The 14,614-nt window shown below is 32.7% G+C and overlaps 2 protein-coding genes across 2 annotated transcripts; both read left to right on the top strand.

Annotated features, from left to right (window-relative positions):
- The first annotated feature begins 998 nt into the window (after positions 1-998).
- On the top strand, positions 999-2,827 carry LOC140806213 (2-oxoglutarate-dependent dioxygenase DAO-like). The gene is made up of 3 exons (XM_073162732.1): positions 999-1,511; positions 1,712-2,027; positions 2,403-2,827. Exons 1-3 carry the CDS (start codon positions 1,177-1,179, stop codon positions 2,649-2,651), a joined length of 900 nt encoding a protein of 299 aa, XP_073018833.1. The 5' UTR covers positions 999-1,176; the 3' UTR covers positions 2,652-2,827.
- Positions 2,828-11,354: 8,527 nt separating this feature from the next.
- Positions 11,355-13,274, top strand: LOC140804666 (glucan endo-1,3-beta-glucosidase 12-like). The gene is made up of 2 exons (XM_073160755.1): positions 11,355-12,807; positions 12,946-13,274. The coding sequence occupies exons 1-2, from the start codon at positions 11,451-11,453 to the stop codon at positions 12,975-12,977; spliced, it is 1,389 nt and encodes a 462-aa protein (XP_073016856.1). The 5' UTR covers positions 11,355-11,450; the 3' UTR covers positions 12,978-13,274.
- The last annotated feature ends 1,340 nt before the right edge of the window (positions 13,275-14,614 follow it).

The following is a 14,614-nucleotide window of genomic DNA, read 5'->3' as shown; positions in this document are numbered from 1 at the left end:
GTTTCAAAAGTTTTATTAAAACATGAGTTATTCATTTCGTATTGTGTTGAAAGTACCCTATTTTTGGCACTGCGATGATTCAACTCGATATGTGTTAGAATCCTAACATACGATAAGTTTATGACATTTACACGTTAGAATTGTAACCGTTATATGGTCTCGCCTCCTTGTAAGAGTAAAAAATTAGGGATTGATATCATCACGAGAAATAAAAGAATCTCAGTGCATACACCAGTTTTATATTTACGTTTATGCTTGTGTTATGTGTTATGTGAAATATGTTATGCACGATGTGTTGTTACAAAGATCATGTGTATTTGTTATGCATGTACTTTAATGACATCCACTTGCTGAGTGATAACCATATCGACATCCACTTGCTGAGTGATAACCGTATCATTTTCCCTTACTCTACCCTCCCTTGAAAAGTCTGAAGAACAAATTGAAGAAGAAAAACCACGACAGTTTAGGGACTAGTGATGAAGATGTTAAATTCAAGAATTTAATCCAGTCACATTATTTCAAAATTATTTTATTAAGTTGTAAAATGTTTCCCCAATGTTATTTTATGAAATTAACTGGTTTTGATATATATTGTAATACGAATCTTGTTATTTTATGATTATGTGATTGTTGAACAACGTCGATATCGACCACTCTTGGGCTCAGGACGTGACACATATTCCTCATATTTCTTTAAGATACTAATTCGTGTGTTTTCGTTTCTTTAATTGCCATAAAATTTGCTAGGAGTGAGGGTTGGTAGCAGCACCAGAACCAGTTCATGCCATATCAGCGAGCATAAGAAAATGTCTCATCCGTATAATCCGTTTAACTCGGTAGCCGTAGGTTAGGTCTCCCTCCCTCCCTCACGTTGTACTAGGAAAAATCCAAACAATTGTGGCAAAATGAGGAAAATCATAAAAATTTTATTTTTTAAAAGTTATTTTCTTGTTTCCATTATTTTCTTGTTTCGATTTATTTATTTAATGCTTGTCCATGTGGAAATGGACGTTTCCCTGTTGAAGCCGACCAAATGCGAGAAACTAAAAACGCCGTCTCCGCTAGATTTCGAACCCAATCTATTGGTTAATCACGCTCCTGAACCGAACGACTCCAAGCAAATTCCGACGCCATCTCCAGCTACCGCAAGTAAAGCCAAGATTTTCCGGCGTAATGGCGGCACCCGTCCCGGTGATCGATATCCAAGATTTCCCGGGCCAGTTATCCAAGCTTATAGAGGCGTGCGAAGAATGGGGATGCTTCAGAATCGTGAATTTCGACGGGATTCTTCCGGGATCTCTGATGTCGGAGATGAAGGCGGTGGTGAAATCACTTCTGGAGTTGCCGGAGGAAATCAAGAGGAGAAACGTGGATGTGATTGCGGGGAGCGGGTACATGGCTCCTTCGCAAATCAATCCCCTTTACGAAGCTTTAGGGCTTTATGATATGGGGAATACTATAGCCGTCGATTCCTTCTGTTCCAAGTTGGATGCAACTCCTCACCAGAGGTTGGATAATTTCCTTATCTGCAAATTCAACCTCTTTCCATTTCATCAACTGCAATCACCTTATTACAAATTAAATCACTTTGGTTAAATTTCCACTTTTTCCCATTGACATGGAAGTAAACCATTGTTTGTGTTGAAGCAACCTTAAGTAGAGTTGTATGTACTGGTGATTAATCTTTCTAAGATGCTATGATCAACAGGACTGTTGTTCTGAAATATGCTAAAGCAGTGAGTGAACTGATGATGTACATTGGGCAAAGAATGGGAGAAGGGCTGGGGCTGAGTAGCGTTTCCTTTGAAAAGTGGATTTGCCAGTTCAGGATCAATAAATACACATTCACCCCTGAAACAGTGGGTTCGCCTGGAGTACAAATACATACAGATTCTAGCTTTCTAACTATTCTGCAGGACGATGAAATAATTGGTGGCCTTGAAGTAAAGAAAAGGTGTGGAACTTTTGTGGCGGTAGACCCCTGCCCTGGAACGCTTCTTGTCAATCTTGGAGATATTGCAGCTGTAAGTATATAAAATCTTTCAGCAAATTTGCCTGTATGATATGTGATGATACGTGGATTATTTGGAAATTCAAAGTTTGCTCTTTGTCGAACATTGTTAGTTTGATCGACCTGTACTTGTACTTGGCCAATATCTATTGAAGTGATATGCATGTGCAAATGATTAAAACGCCATTAGAATCTACTAAGTTCAACGTGTGTGAAATAAAATCTCAGTCCTGTGAAATTCGAGCTCTAGTTCCCGAATTTTAGGAGCGCCAATAAAGGGTAAAAAATTTACCTGATTGAAATTTGTAATAAATACTCTAACGACTAACTACAACCTTTCATCTGTCTTGAACTTGTTCTTGAACCCATGTGATGCATATAACTAAAGGTGTGGAGCAATGGACGATTTTTGAATGTGGAACACCGAGTAATGTGCAAGGAAGCTGGCTTAAGATTCTCTATAGCGTCGTTTCTCTTAGGGCCCGAGGAGACAGTGGTGGAAACACCACCAGAGCTCATAGATTTGGCACATCCCCGTATGTACACTCCTTTCATGTATCAGGATTACAGAAAACTTCGAGTGTCAAATAAGTTTCACAGCGGTGAAGCTCTTGGCCATTTACGTGTTGAGTCGTGAAAAGTTATGCCGAGGGTCGTATAATGTTGTGTTGGTCAGTTGCTTTGATGAATAACTGTTGGTGTGACGTTTATAGGAATCGATAGCTCGTGATTCTTGAGAACATTTGACAAGCATGCTGTATTAATATGTCTCTTACATCACGAAATATTAAATGTACCATTTTGATCACTTCATTTTTTGGCTTTCCACAATATTCTGAGCCTCCGCTTGAGCTTGTTGCAAATTGGAGTGCGAGGAGCCGAGCTGGCCGTCGATAAGTTACAAGTGTTTGAGCCAAGCTGCGTTTCTGGGATGCAGTAATTTACTCCAATTTAATAAATATATATATTAATACTTGAGACTAATTTTTCAAAATGTAATCAAGGAAAATTTATTCTCATAACTTTGAGATAATTGTTAAAAGTTTGATACAACTGTAACTTCATAAGGAGTAAGAAGTTCCAAATATCGAGGATGGTTGCTGGGATGCAATAGTTGTCTTTAACAAGAAAATAATTGTTATGAGACGTTACAGTTGTTATAAGATTTAAAATATTTAAATTACACAGTTATTATTAGTTATAGTTTTTATAAGCAGAAATTCTTTGTATTACAATTTAATTAGCTTTTTCTTATTTTTTTTTCCGAAGCAGTATGATTAAATTACTCGTGGATGTAAAATTTTAAATGTCAAAAGCTGTATTAATTGTGTCAATTTTGTGGTGTTGGTATTTTTTTTATATGGACAGGGAGGCGTAGATATTTTGTCCTTCGAGTTTGTCTTAAAAAAAATTTCTTTTTTTAAAAAAAATTTTTTTTTTTTAAAAAAGAGCAACAACATATATATTGAATATCGTATGTACATGAATGATTAAATTTAATGAAACAATTTGAGATTAAATTTAATGAAACAATTTGAGATTAAATTTAATGAAACAATTTGAGATTAAATTTAATGAAATAATTTGAGATTAAATTTAAATAAATCATGAATAATATGCTAGATTTATAAGATAATTAAATAAATTTAAGAAATTATTCACTATAAATTTCTGTTATAATTTTTCATTTAAAAGTGAAGGGTCACTTTTATTTCACACATTCAATAATACTATTAATGGACTTTCTGCTTTATATATAAAATAATCGATAATAGGCAGATAAATATATATAATCTCAACTTTCTTTAACGCTTTTTGGTCGGGATAGTTGAAAGACTTGTACGACGACACATGTATAATATAATATATAAATTTTTTATATATTATATATTTTTATTTTTTAAATAATTTGTTTAGTTATGATTTCTTTTAAAATAAATATTTTCATATATTTGATTTAGTTATATATTTTGCATCTAAATTAAAATTATAAATAAATGAACTAAAATGTGATTAGCCTTTATGTCAGAGTTAGTTGAAGGAAAGGGGTGGAAAAATAATCAGAGATGATGAAATTAAATAAATAGTTAATATATATATATATATATATATATATATATATATATATATAGAATAAAATCTACATATTAATATATTGTTAGTGAAAAATTGAATAAAAAACGAGTACTCTACCATTCAAAATTATTCATAAACGATCATTATTTATTATTTTTTAAATATATGAATCTACACTGTCTAACATCACCACCAACTTTGATTTGTTTGGTTCTGATTGTCGTGCATTTGCCTCTCATCAATGATTCTTAAAGTACTTTTTCTCCACCTTTTACATTTGGTTGGCTCCTTTCGTATTTCTTTACAAATTTTAAGCACATATGATTGCAAAGAATGAATTATTTACCCACATTTGATTAAGCGATAAATGTTTGAACTTATGATCGGTGTAAAAGTAAAATCATGTGTTTGATTTTAATGAATTATAAGGAGCGCAATTTTTGAGAGCGGATTGAAGGGGAATAATAATTATCTTTGCTACAAAAACGATACACACATGACGTTCAGGTTGTTGTGCGTTATGAAATATTAAAGTTGTACTATTATCAATAATTATAATATTTATGCGAGCTGTCATTCACATATTGTGTGTAAATGAAACATAGAAAAATTGTACATCCTCGATTTTTCTATGTTTCATCAGATACAATATATTAGTAATACATCATCAGTGATCACATAAATATGCAGAATATATAGCTTTGATATGTGCAATTTTATATATTTCATCACATCCAATATATGATGACATTTCATCGATGTTCACATAAAATTTTGATATGCTACAATCTATAGTGATGGTGCACGAAATACGGGTGACCAAGTTATTATGAGAGAATATCCACTACTTCTGCGTGCACACCAGTAAACTTCGGGGTCGCCACTTATGTCACGATCTGAGGATAGATGTGTCGGGAGACACCCGGCGAAAAATCCTCCAACACTCAAGTTAGCAAATGCCTCAAATATGTACTCACAAAAGCTAGAGACTTTTGGAGCATATAATGAGATAATGTGAATGTCTCTTTAAAATGGAAAGATAGCTCCTATTTATAGACTTCCATGATGGGCCATGGGCTTGAACCTCATGGGCTCTCTATAGAGCCTATTCCCCTAATCAATGGTCCATACCAATCTTTACAACCTTAATCAATTTTTAATTATGCCAAAATTCCATGGCCATGGGCTTGAACCTCATGAGCTCTCTATTCGACCTCATAAAATCAGTATCAAAATTAATTTTTTTTTAAAAAATAATTTACTCGTAAAATTTCAGTAATTTATTGTTTGAGGGATTAATCGCCCTCCTTCATCTCATAATTTATCGATAAAGAAATATAGAATAAGTATCTTGTGAGACGGTTTCACGAATCTTTATCTGTGAGACGGGTCAATCCTACCAATAATCATAATAAAAAGTAATATTTTTAGCATAAAAGTAATGTTTTTCATGGATGATTCAAATAAGATATCTGTTTCACAAAATACGACCCATGAGATCATCTCACACAAGTTTTTGCCGAAATATATTAACAACCATCTTATCCGACGTTTAACAGAAAATAAAAACATTAAACACGAATTTATTTGATAGCTTTAATATAGCATGAGAACTATTACATATATAACTCAAAAGCATACAACAACAATGGACCAGTGTGTGTATGTATATTAGTATATATAATCTTAGAAGTAGTAGGTTCTGGTCTTGGGTGAATCAGCGACTTTAAGTGTTTCTTCGATGAGCTTTCGCGCTTTCCGGCTCTTGATTTCGACCCTCATGCTTTCGCTCTTTTCGATCTTGTCGTAAGGCTTCTTCAATTTCATGGACTTGATGAGTTTCGACTTCAAGCTGCCCAACAACCTCTCCAACCCCATCGTTCTAATTCTGCACTAGTATCACAATTCAAACCATAAAAATACATACACGTGTGTGTGTGTGTGTGTGTGTGTGTGTGTGAAGGATTTAATTCATTTGGGAGAGATAATGAAAAAAAAAACCTGAAATAATTAAATGATGGGATTTTGGAAATGGAAGGGGGTTTCTTAAATTTTAGTGAAGGAGAAGACAGAGAGAGAGAGAGGAGAGGGAGGTTAATATGAATGAAGCAACCGTTTTCGCACGATTTTGGCACCTCAAAAGAATTTGGGCTGCTTAAATTATGGGTTTGACCTGAAATTCCTTCTTGGGTGAAAACTTTGGATGTAATAATTGAGTGAGTCTTATCTGAGGCCGTATCACGGATCATAATCTGTGAGACGGGTCAATCCTACTCATATTCACAATAAAAAGTAATACTCTTAGCATAAAAATAATACTTTTTCATGGATGACCCAAATAAGAGATTCGTCTCACAAATACGACCCGTAAGACCGTCTCACACAAGTTTTTGCCATAATAATTTCACCTTCGTATATTGCTATTCGGATTTAAAAGAAATGGCCATTAGAAAAAGAAACGTCAATTAGAAAATGTTCGAGTTGATAGAGTAAATAATCATTTGACCAATACTCAAGAGTTGGATTCTCGGCCCACTAATATTTTTTGGGACGATCATGTTGTACATGGTTTAATCATTGTGATTTAACATATCATTGTTGTTTCTATGTTATTGTGTTAGTATACACCAAAAAGTAGAGACCGTGGCTTCCATCGTCATAGAAAATATAGATTTGGTAAAATAACAAACATTTAATCACATCAAACAACAAACACATATATTTGAGACGAAGATGCAATATTTTAATATTTATATTATACTAGTGTGGATATTAATTAGCTTTTTATATATTAATTTTTTTTTGTAATTAAAGATCTGAATGTTATATTGAAATTTTAAAACTTTAAAGATGAATTTTTGGAAAAATAATTGATAATTAATTATGATAATTGTTTGAGTAGGATACTTTTTTATTTTTAAAATCTATGATGTTTTATAATATAGCGACGTGGTAATTTTGTGTTGTGTTATGGTGGTTAGTCTTGATATCTCAAATAGTATAATATAGTGTGGTATACATATTACTTATTTACGGTCAATTATTTATATTTAAAAAAATATTATTAATATTTTACTTCATTAATTTCCTCCTTTTAAATAAATGTTTCCCTTAAATTCTACATAATAATGCATTTTATTTTAAGTGGACTGTTCTCTTTTCTAGTTTTTAGACATTAACTCCCAACCATCCCTTGGCTTTACTAGTTCTCACGCAATGAGACCAAGACATATCGACGTCATTTAACAATAATACAATCGTAAAACAACAAGTCTCATAGTATAAATTTTGTCACATGTTTGATTTTATAGAGAAAAATTCTTGTATAGAGAAAAATGTCACATGTTTGATTTTATACATTGTAATCAATTCAATTATCGGGAAGAGAATTGTTATGAAATAATAATTGTTCTCGCTAAAAGAACTATTGAAATATGACAATTTTATTGTCGTATGATTTAATTTAAAAGATTTGAGTAACATCGTTACTATTAATCATAATTTTTAAACTACATATTGATGTGAAATATATACTGAAAAACATTTATTATGTAGATAGAATTTTACATATCACTTTCATGATTAAATGATATGGTTAAATGAATATAATGCTTGACTAACACATATATTAATAAATATTAAACAAGTGGTGTTTAATAACACACAAGGACCTCAAATCAAACAACAAATTTAAAATTATTAAATGTCACATTTAATTGAATAATCCAGCTGCCAATTCATGTCATGCATGGCCTAATAGCTCATATCTATGTATGTTTCATAATTATCATTTAAAAGGATGTCATATATTACCCATCCACGAATACATATTGTATGATTTAAAAAAATTTGAGTTACATCCGTTATTATCAACTATAAATTTTGATAAACCGGCTACTGCTGCACTCGATCACACAAGATTCATCATCTAAAATCATAACATGCCTGATATATTAATGTATATTAAACATTTTATACTGATCATGAAACCGATCTTTAATTATAATTGCCAAAAAGTTAATTTTAAGAAACTGTATATAACATATTAAAATGTAAAACTATGTTGTTTTCCAACATGGACTAGCCTTCCTTTTATAAATTTTAAAAATTCTCTACAATGCTTTTGAGAATTAAAATAATTTTTTAAATGTTGAAATTCTATTATATATCATTTAATTAATTCGTTTTTAATTTGTTTATGATATGGATTGATTGGATTTTAAATATGAAATGGATAATTATTTGCATAAGTGAAATTTTAATTAAATCTCAAGCTTTATTATTTGAATATTGGATCAATATTTTTATAATGTAGAATGACATTAACATGAATTAAAAATTAAAAAAACATATGGTGTATTACGAAAATATTATATTTTATCTATCTATATTTATACTATTAATTAAAATTGAGCCATTTATAGTAACCTATTTAATCCGTAAAGTATATTTTAACTAAACTATTGCAAATATTAATTAAAAAAATGGGAAAAACTTCAACTAATCAAACTGGAAACCATATTATAATTTTTAAAAATCACTTTTTCAAAAAATAAATATTATATAACACGCATCACATGTGCCAATCACTAGTATGAATTAACTCTTCATGCTACTTAAAAATAATAATTAAGAAAAGTATTCATTCATCCTATCAAATTTTTGTCATTTATTTTTCAAAACAAAATTGAACTATTATAAAAAAAATTGCAATTTTGATAATGTATATTTGTTTTTTTTTTTAAAGAATTTTGATATTTTATGTTGTCAAATTTTAATCTTAATATTCTAACTTTGTCTGTTTATAAATTCATTCATTTTCTCGACGTGATGCTTATATGGAACCGATGTATGGTACTGGTATGATGACGATGCGTGTACACCTACCTTCACATTAGTACACCAAAATTAGTATTTAAAAAAATCCAAAATTGTTTAGGCTTCTTCACTAGATGACACAAAATTGAGTACATTAATTAATAAAATATATATTAAAAAAAACCAAAATTGTTTAGGTTTCTTCACTAGAAACCTCATAATATACATGAGCAATCCTCCTTCCTCGAAACATTTCCAAACAACCCTTTAATTCCTCATCGACATATCACTAAAGCTCCATATCATGGAGCTTCACTCTATGAAAAATCAAGCACCAACTCAAAAATAAAGAAGCATAACACGCGTGTCAAACAAACTCTCACAACTTTTGGATTGTATCATTGTGTCTCTTGGTTGTATCATTTTATTCTAAAATGCATTTATATCAAATATTTACTAAAGTTGCATTGTTAATGGATGCATGAAAATTCATGAAAAGACACATTCATTCATAGAAAAAACACATTGATTCATGAAATGACACAACTCTCCATTGCAATTCTTGTCTATCTATAAATATATATACTCCAAATTTTGTATTGAAGGGTATTAGTCATTAGTAAACTTTGAGAAGTGAGAGCAAATAAAACCTCAAATGAAAGTACTCTTGATACGCCTTAAACTCGAGTTTTTCCCTACACTTCTCCTTTATTCTCTATTGCAGATTGTTTTCTCGATATTCACCAACAAATAATACTCCTCACAGTTATCCGTCTAAATTATCCCGTGACACCAAGATATCCTTCACTATCCTACATAATCCCTCCACACCATGCAGAAGATATCAAGATAAACGATAATTAAGAAAAGTGTGATCTATTTATCGGGGAATGGGTTCCGAATCCGAATGCTCCGTATTACACGAATACGACATGTTGGGGGATCCATCATCATCAGAACTGCATGAAATATGCGAGGCCGGACTCCGGTTTCATGCGGATGGATGTGGAAACCGGACGGGTGAGATTTGGCCACATTGAATCCGTTTCAGTTCCTGAATATGGTCCGGGTTCAATCAGGGGTAATTGACTAAATAACCTCGATCAACTCTTTTTTTAAGAAAATGACCTCCTCCAGTGTATTTGAATTATACTTGAGAAGATCATTTTCTTAAAAAAATAGATGACCGAGGTTAAAAAATAAAATACCCCGTTAAATCACTGGCTTTTGTTGGAGACTCTGTTGGGAGCAACCAAATGCAATCCATGATATGCCTAGCTCTTGTCCCGGATAAGTTTTTATCTTTCTTTTAACATTTTTTTTTTGAGTTTTCAATCATTTTTATATTGATTATGTAATTTAAATTATACATATTTGTATCACATATTTAACAAAAATAATCTATACTTCCAAAATTATTGTAAATTGTGCTAACGTGATAAAGTTATTTGATTCATTTTCTTGATTTCAACATCCGAATAGTACATGTAGTTTAGCAGTTCCCATCCACATCAACAATAACTGTACAATCATAAGTCAAGACTCCATAATTTTGAACATATTTGTAGTCTTCTGTATGGTTCACAAATTACTGCATGGTTTATCTTGTTGTGAGGGAAAAAATAAGTTAGCTAATAAAGATTGTATTGAAAAAGTAAAAAAAATAGTAGGTTACCTAAAGTGGTGAATCTATCCAAACACCCCATCACGGGCTGTGAAACGCCGGCGAGAACTTCGTGAGACGGCGGCCGTTCCGGAGCAACGAGATGATGCTGGAGGGATTGAATTTGGATCTGTACATGATCCAACTGGGGGAGTTTCCGGCGGCGGAGAGGCAGAGGAGGAAGAGATGGTCATTGGACTAATGAGAATGTCACTCTGTACGATGATTGTGTCCATTGGTGCTTGCCCGGGCCCATTGATTCCTGGGCCGATTTTCTGTTTCACACGTTGAAGATGGAGGCCCGAAGATCATCCAGCTAAAGACATCTAACGCGCAAAAAATAAAAATAAAAAAAATCTCTGAATGTTTTGCTTGAGAGTATTTAATTTGTTAATCTTTTTATGTATCAGAATTGTTTGGGCCCGAAGATAATATAATTTATCATATTATTCATATTTATTGATTTATCATTATACTACCACGTCTAATTGCATGTTTTTGGATATATTGTGTGAAGCCGAGAAAACATAGTCAACCCAACAAGGTTAGCTAGTAGGTCTTGTCACGTATATATACACAAAACATGGTATCTGGTCTAGACTCTAGAGCAAGGGTCCTCAATTAATCACAGGAAAAATGGCAATTAGTCAAAAGATTCGACACAATAATTACAATCCAGCATGAAAGAATTAATTAAATTGATGGTGGGACTCGTTTTCTAAATCCCTGATCCCCAAAAAAATTAAGTAATATATATTTCAATATTTGATCAACATTTAAAATTTAAATAAAGCTGGATTTTAGGCATATATAGTAGCAACTAGCAAGATACACTCACTCACTCTAGCTTCAAAGAAAGGCGTGCAAAAACCAATTGCAATGTCCCTTCTTGCAAATCTCCTCGTATGTATCTTCCCTTTTCTCCTCCAACTCAGCCCACTGCCACAAGTTTCCGGCTTGGGCATCAACTATGGGACAATCGGAAATAACCTCCCGCCGCCCAAGCGGGTGGCTCAGCTGCTTCAGTCCACCCTCATCAACAAGGTCAAGATTTATGACACCAACCCTGAAATCCTTGAAGCCTTCTCAAACACAGGCATAGACCTCATTGTTGCTGTTGAAAACTCACGTGTTGCCAACTTGAGCTCCGACCCTCGTGCTGCCGATGAGTGGTTCACCAGCCGCGTCGCCCCCTTCATTCCGGCCACCTCCATAGTAGCAATCAATATAGGAAATGAGTACTTAACAGCAGACGATAAGCTTGATCAGAAAGCTCTATTCCAAGCCATTCAGAACATGCACTCAGTTTTACTTGCACGTGGCTTGGACCGGAAAATCAAGGTCACAACACCGCACAGTATGGCTGTTCTTGCATCGTCCTTTCCTCCATCCGCTTCCACTTTCGCTGTCATGCTCCTCCCTGCCATGACAGCTATTGTTGGATTCTTGGCAGACACCGGTGCCCCTTTCATGGTGAATGCATACCCTTATTTCGCATACCGAGACAATCCTAGAACAATCAACCTAGAGTATGCGTTACTAGGCAATGGCACCAGGGTACAAGATCCTAAGGGGTACGTGTACACCAATATGTTGGATGCACAAATCGACAGTGTTAGATCAGCCATTGCTTCATTAGGATTCGGCAACCGTTCAATCAAGATTGTCGTGTCCGAGTCTGGTTGGCCATCAAAAGGCGAAGCCGGTGAGACAGCAGCGACACCTGAAAATGCAAGGACTTACAACACAAGATTAATCGAACGGGGGCAGGCAAATAAAGGGACCCCCATGAGGCCGAACGAAAATATAGACATTTTCCTTTTCTCTCTGTTCAACGAGAACAAGAAACAAGGAGGTGCAAGTGAAAGGAATTTCGGGATCTTCAATGGCGACGGCTCTAAAGTGTACGAGCTGGATCTGAGCTGCCAGTTTTGTTCTGGCGATAAACTAGAGTTTGGGCAGAAAACATCAGCCGCAGCAAGCACTAGGGGTCCTTCCGTATGGTGCGTCGCGAAACCACATGCAGATGACAAAGTGATTCAGGCTGTCCTGGACTTTTGCTGCGGACCTGGTGGTGTAGACTGTAGGGAGATTTATGAAAATGGAGATTGTTTCTGGCCGGATAAGATACATGCACACGCTTCATATGCCATGAATGCATACTATCAGATGCATGGAAGGAACTACTGGAACTGTGATTTCAAAGGAACTGGCCTTGTTACGTTCAGTGATCCAAGTACATTTCTGATATTCATATGCTACACATTTGCCCCATACAATATTCTTGATTAGCATACGTTTTAGATTGAATGAATGTTGCATTTTCTTGCCTATCCTCTCTAATGGATGTCCATCTTACACATGTTGGTTTCAGGCTATGGAAGATGCCGATATGCACATCAGTAACAGGACATATCCACTTTCTTGTTCTACGTCAAATTATAATCCAAACGAGTCTGAAATGGGGCAGAAAGTCTATCATGGGGAGAAGATAAAGTTAATTCCTCCACAATCAGAGGCTTTTAAAGTTTGAAACCACAAAAAGTGTCTTTTTTTAGAGAAGAAGAAATGTGTCTTTTGTCTGTGGCATGTTTCCACATTTTCTGAGAAAATAGCTCAACAGGAAATGAATTTCCCACCTATTAAGACTGTTCTATTTGAATTTTTAAGCACCCGAGGAGGTGTTTTTTTTGGTAAATTACATTTTTCGCAAGTTTTTTTTTTCGGTTATTAACATTTTTTTTTCAATTTTAGTTTTTTTGGCTAGGCTCAACAAAGATATATATCAATGTTAATCACCACGTCACTATTTTCTGATACCACTTTAGGAATCTGATGAAAAATTACTAAAATCGAAATAAGTGCAAATTAGTCTGTTAATATCATATATCCATCGACTAATCTGACAAAAATGAAAAAAATTATTTTCTTTTTCTTGGAAAACAATAATTTAAAATAAAACTTGATGCTCATGATAATAAATTTCAAGAAGCACCGAAAGAGATTAATAATATTATATAATAGAATTAAATGGTACAAATCACTTTATCAACATAAATAAATCAAGCTAGTTATTGAAATGTTTAGTGTATTAAATGGAATGAAAGCATGTTTTATTAGTAATCATAACTAGTTCATTATAAGTCCCCGTTTAATCTCACAAAAACGAATGGAGAGGTGGATGTGAGAAAATTAAAAGGCACGAAAGTTATTTTTTACAGGTAAAATCAATGAGTGTGCTAATTGTTGGGTATAATATCAATGAGTGTGCTAATTGTTGGGTATAATAATTGTCCGTTGGGTAGAGCAATCGAAATATAATCTTGAAATATTATATGATTTAAAAGATTTGAGTTGTATTGTTATAAAAAAACTATAGTTTTTTTGTAAAGTAGCAAGTGTTTGGTCATACAATAATCATTATAAATACATTATTGTAATAATAATTGATTAGCAATTGTTAGAGTATTAAAACTTTTCGTAATATATATTTTATATCTTTATTTTATGATTTTGAAATTGATCAATGACAATAAATTAACGTAAAAATAGAAATTTATTGGGAGAGATTAAGTGGGGTGTATTCAATTCAGAGTTTTGATGACTTTTAATGACTTTTTAAAATGATAGACTTTTATGGATTTGATAAATTTTTATTGACTTTTATGAAATCTCACAGATTTATAAACAGATTTATATGGATTTATGTAGACTTTTTTGCAAGATTTTTATAGACTTTTGTAGATTTTTTTTTTTTATAGAATTTTATAAATTTTGTACTTAACTATAACATGTGATTTTTTATTAATTTCTTTGAACCAATAATTAATTGATATATAACATATTCAATTTGAAATTATTTTTAATATTTATATTAATAAATAAATTTACTTATTCAAAAGTTAAATCGTTTAATCCTTACATGTATATATATGTGGGTTTATATGCATGTTTGTAAATTTTTTAAAATACATCAATTGATTAACATGTAATCTTATTTTTAAATTGATAATATAAATGTAAAAATAATATTATTTATTATT

This window comes from Primulina eburnea, chromosome 11 (genome assembly GCF_022965805.1).
Source record: "Primulina eburnea isolate SZY01 chromosome 11, ASM2296580v1, whole genome shotgun sequence".
NCBI lineage: Eukaryota > Viridiplantae > Streptophyta > Magnoliopsida > Lamiales > Gesneriaceae > Primulina > Primulina eburnea.
Note: the sequence above shows the minus strand (reverse complement) of the source record. Positions and strands in the feature narration are given on the sequence as shown.

Coding starts and splice junctions, on each gene's coding strand:
- LOC140806213 (XM_073162732.1), top strand. CDS start 1,177: ATGGCGGCACCCGTCCCGGTGATCGATATCCAAGATTTCCCGGGCCAG. Junction 1,512..1,711: donor GATGCAACTCCTCACCAGAG/GTTGGATAATTT, acceptor TATGATCAACAG/GACTGTTGTTCTGAAATATG. Junction 2,028..2,402: donor ATCTTGGAGATATTGCAGCT/GTAAGTATATAA, acceptor ATATAACTAAAG/GTGTGGAGCAATGGACGATT.
- LOC140804666 (XM_073160755.1), top strand. CDS start 11,451: ATGTCCCTTCTTGCAAATCTCCTCGTATGTATCTTCCCTTTTCTCCTC. Junction 12,808..12,945: donor TGTTACGTTCAGTGATCCAA/GTACATTTCTGA, acceptor TGTTGGTTTCAG/GCTATGGAAGATGCCGATAT.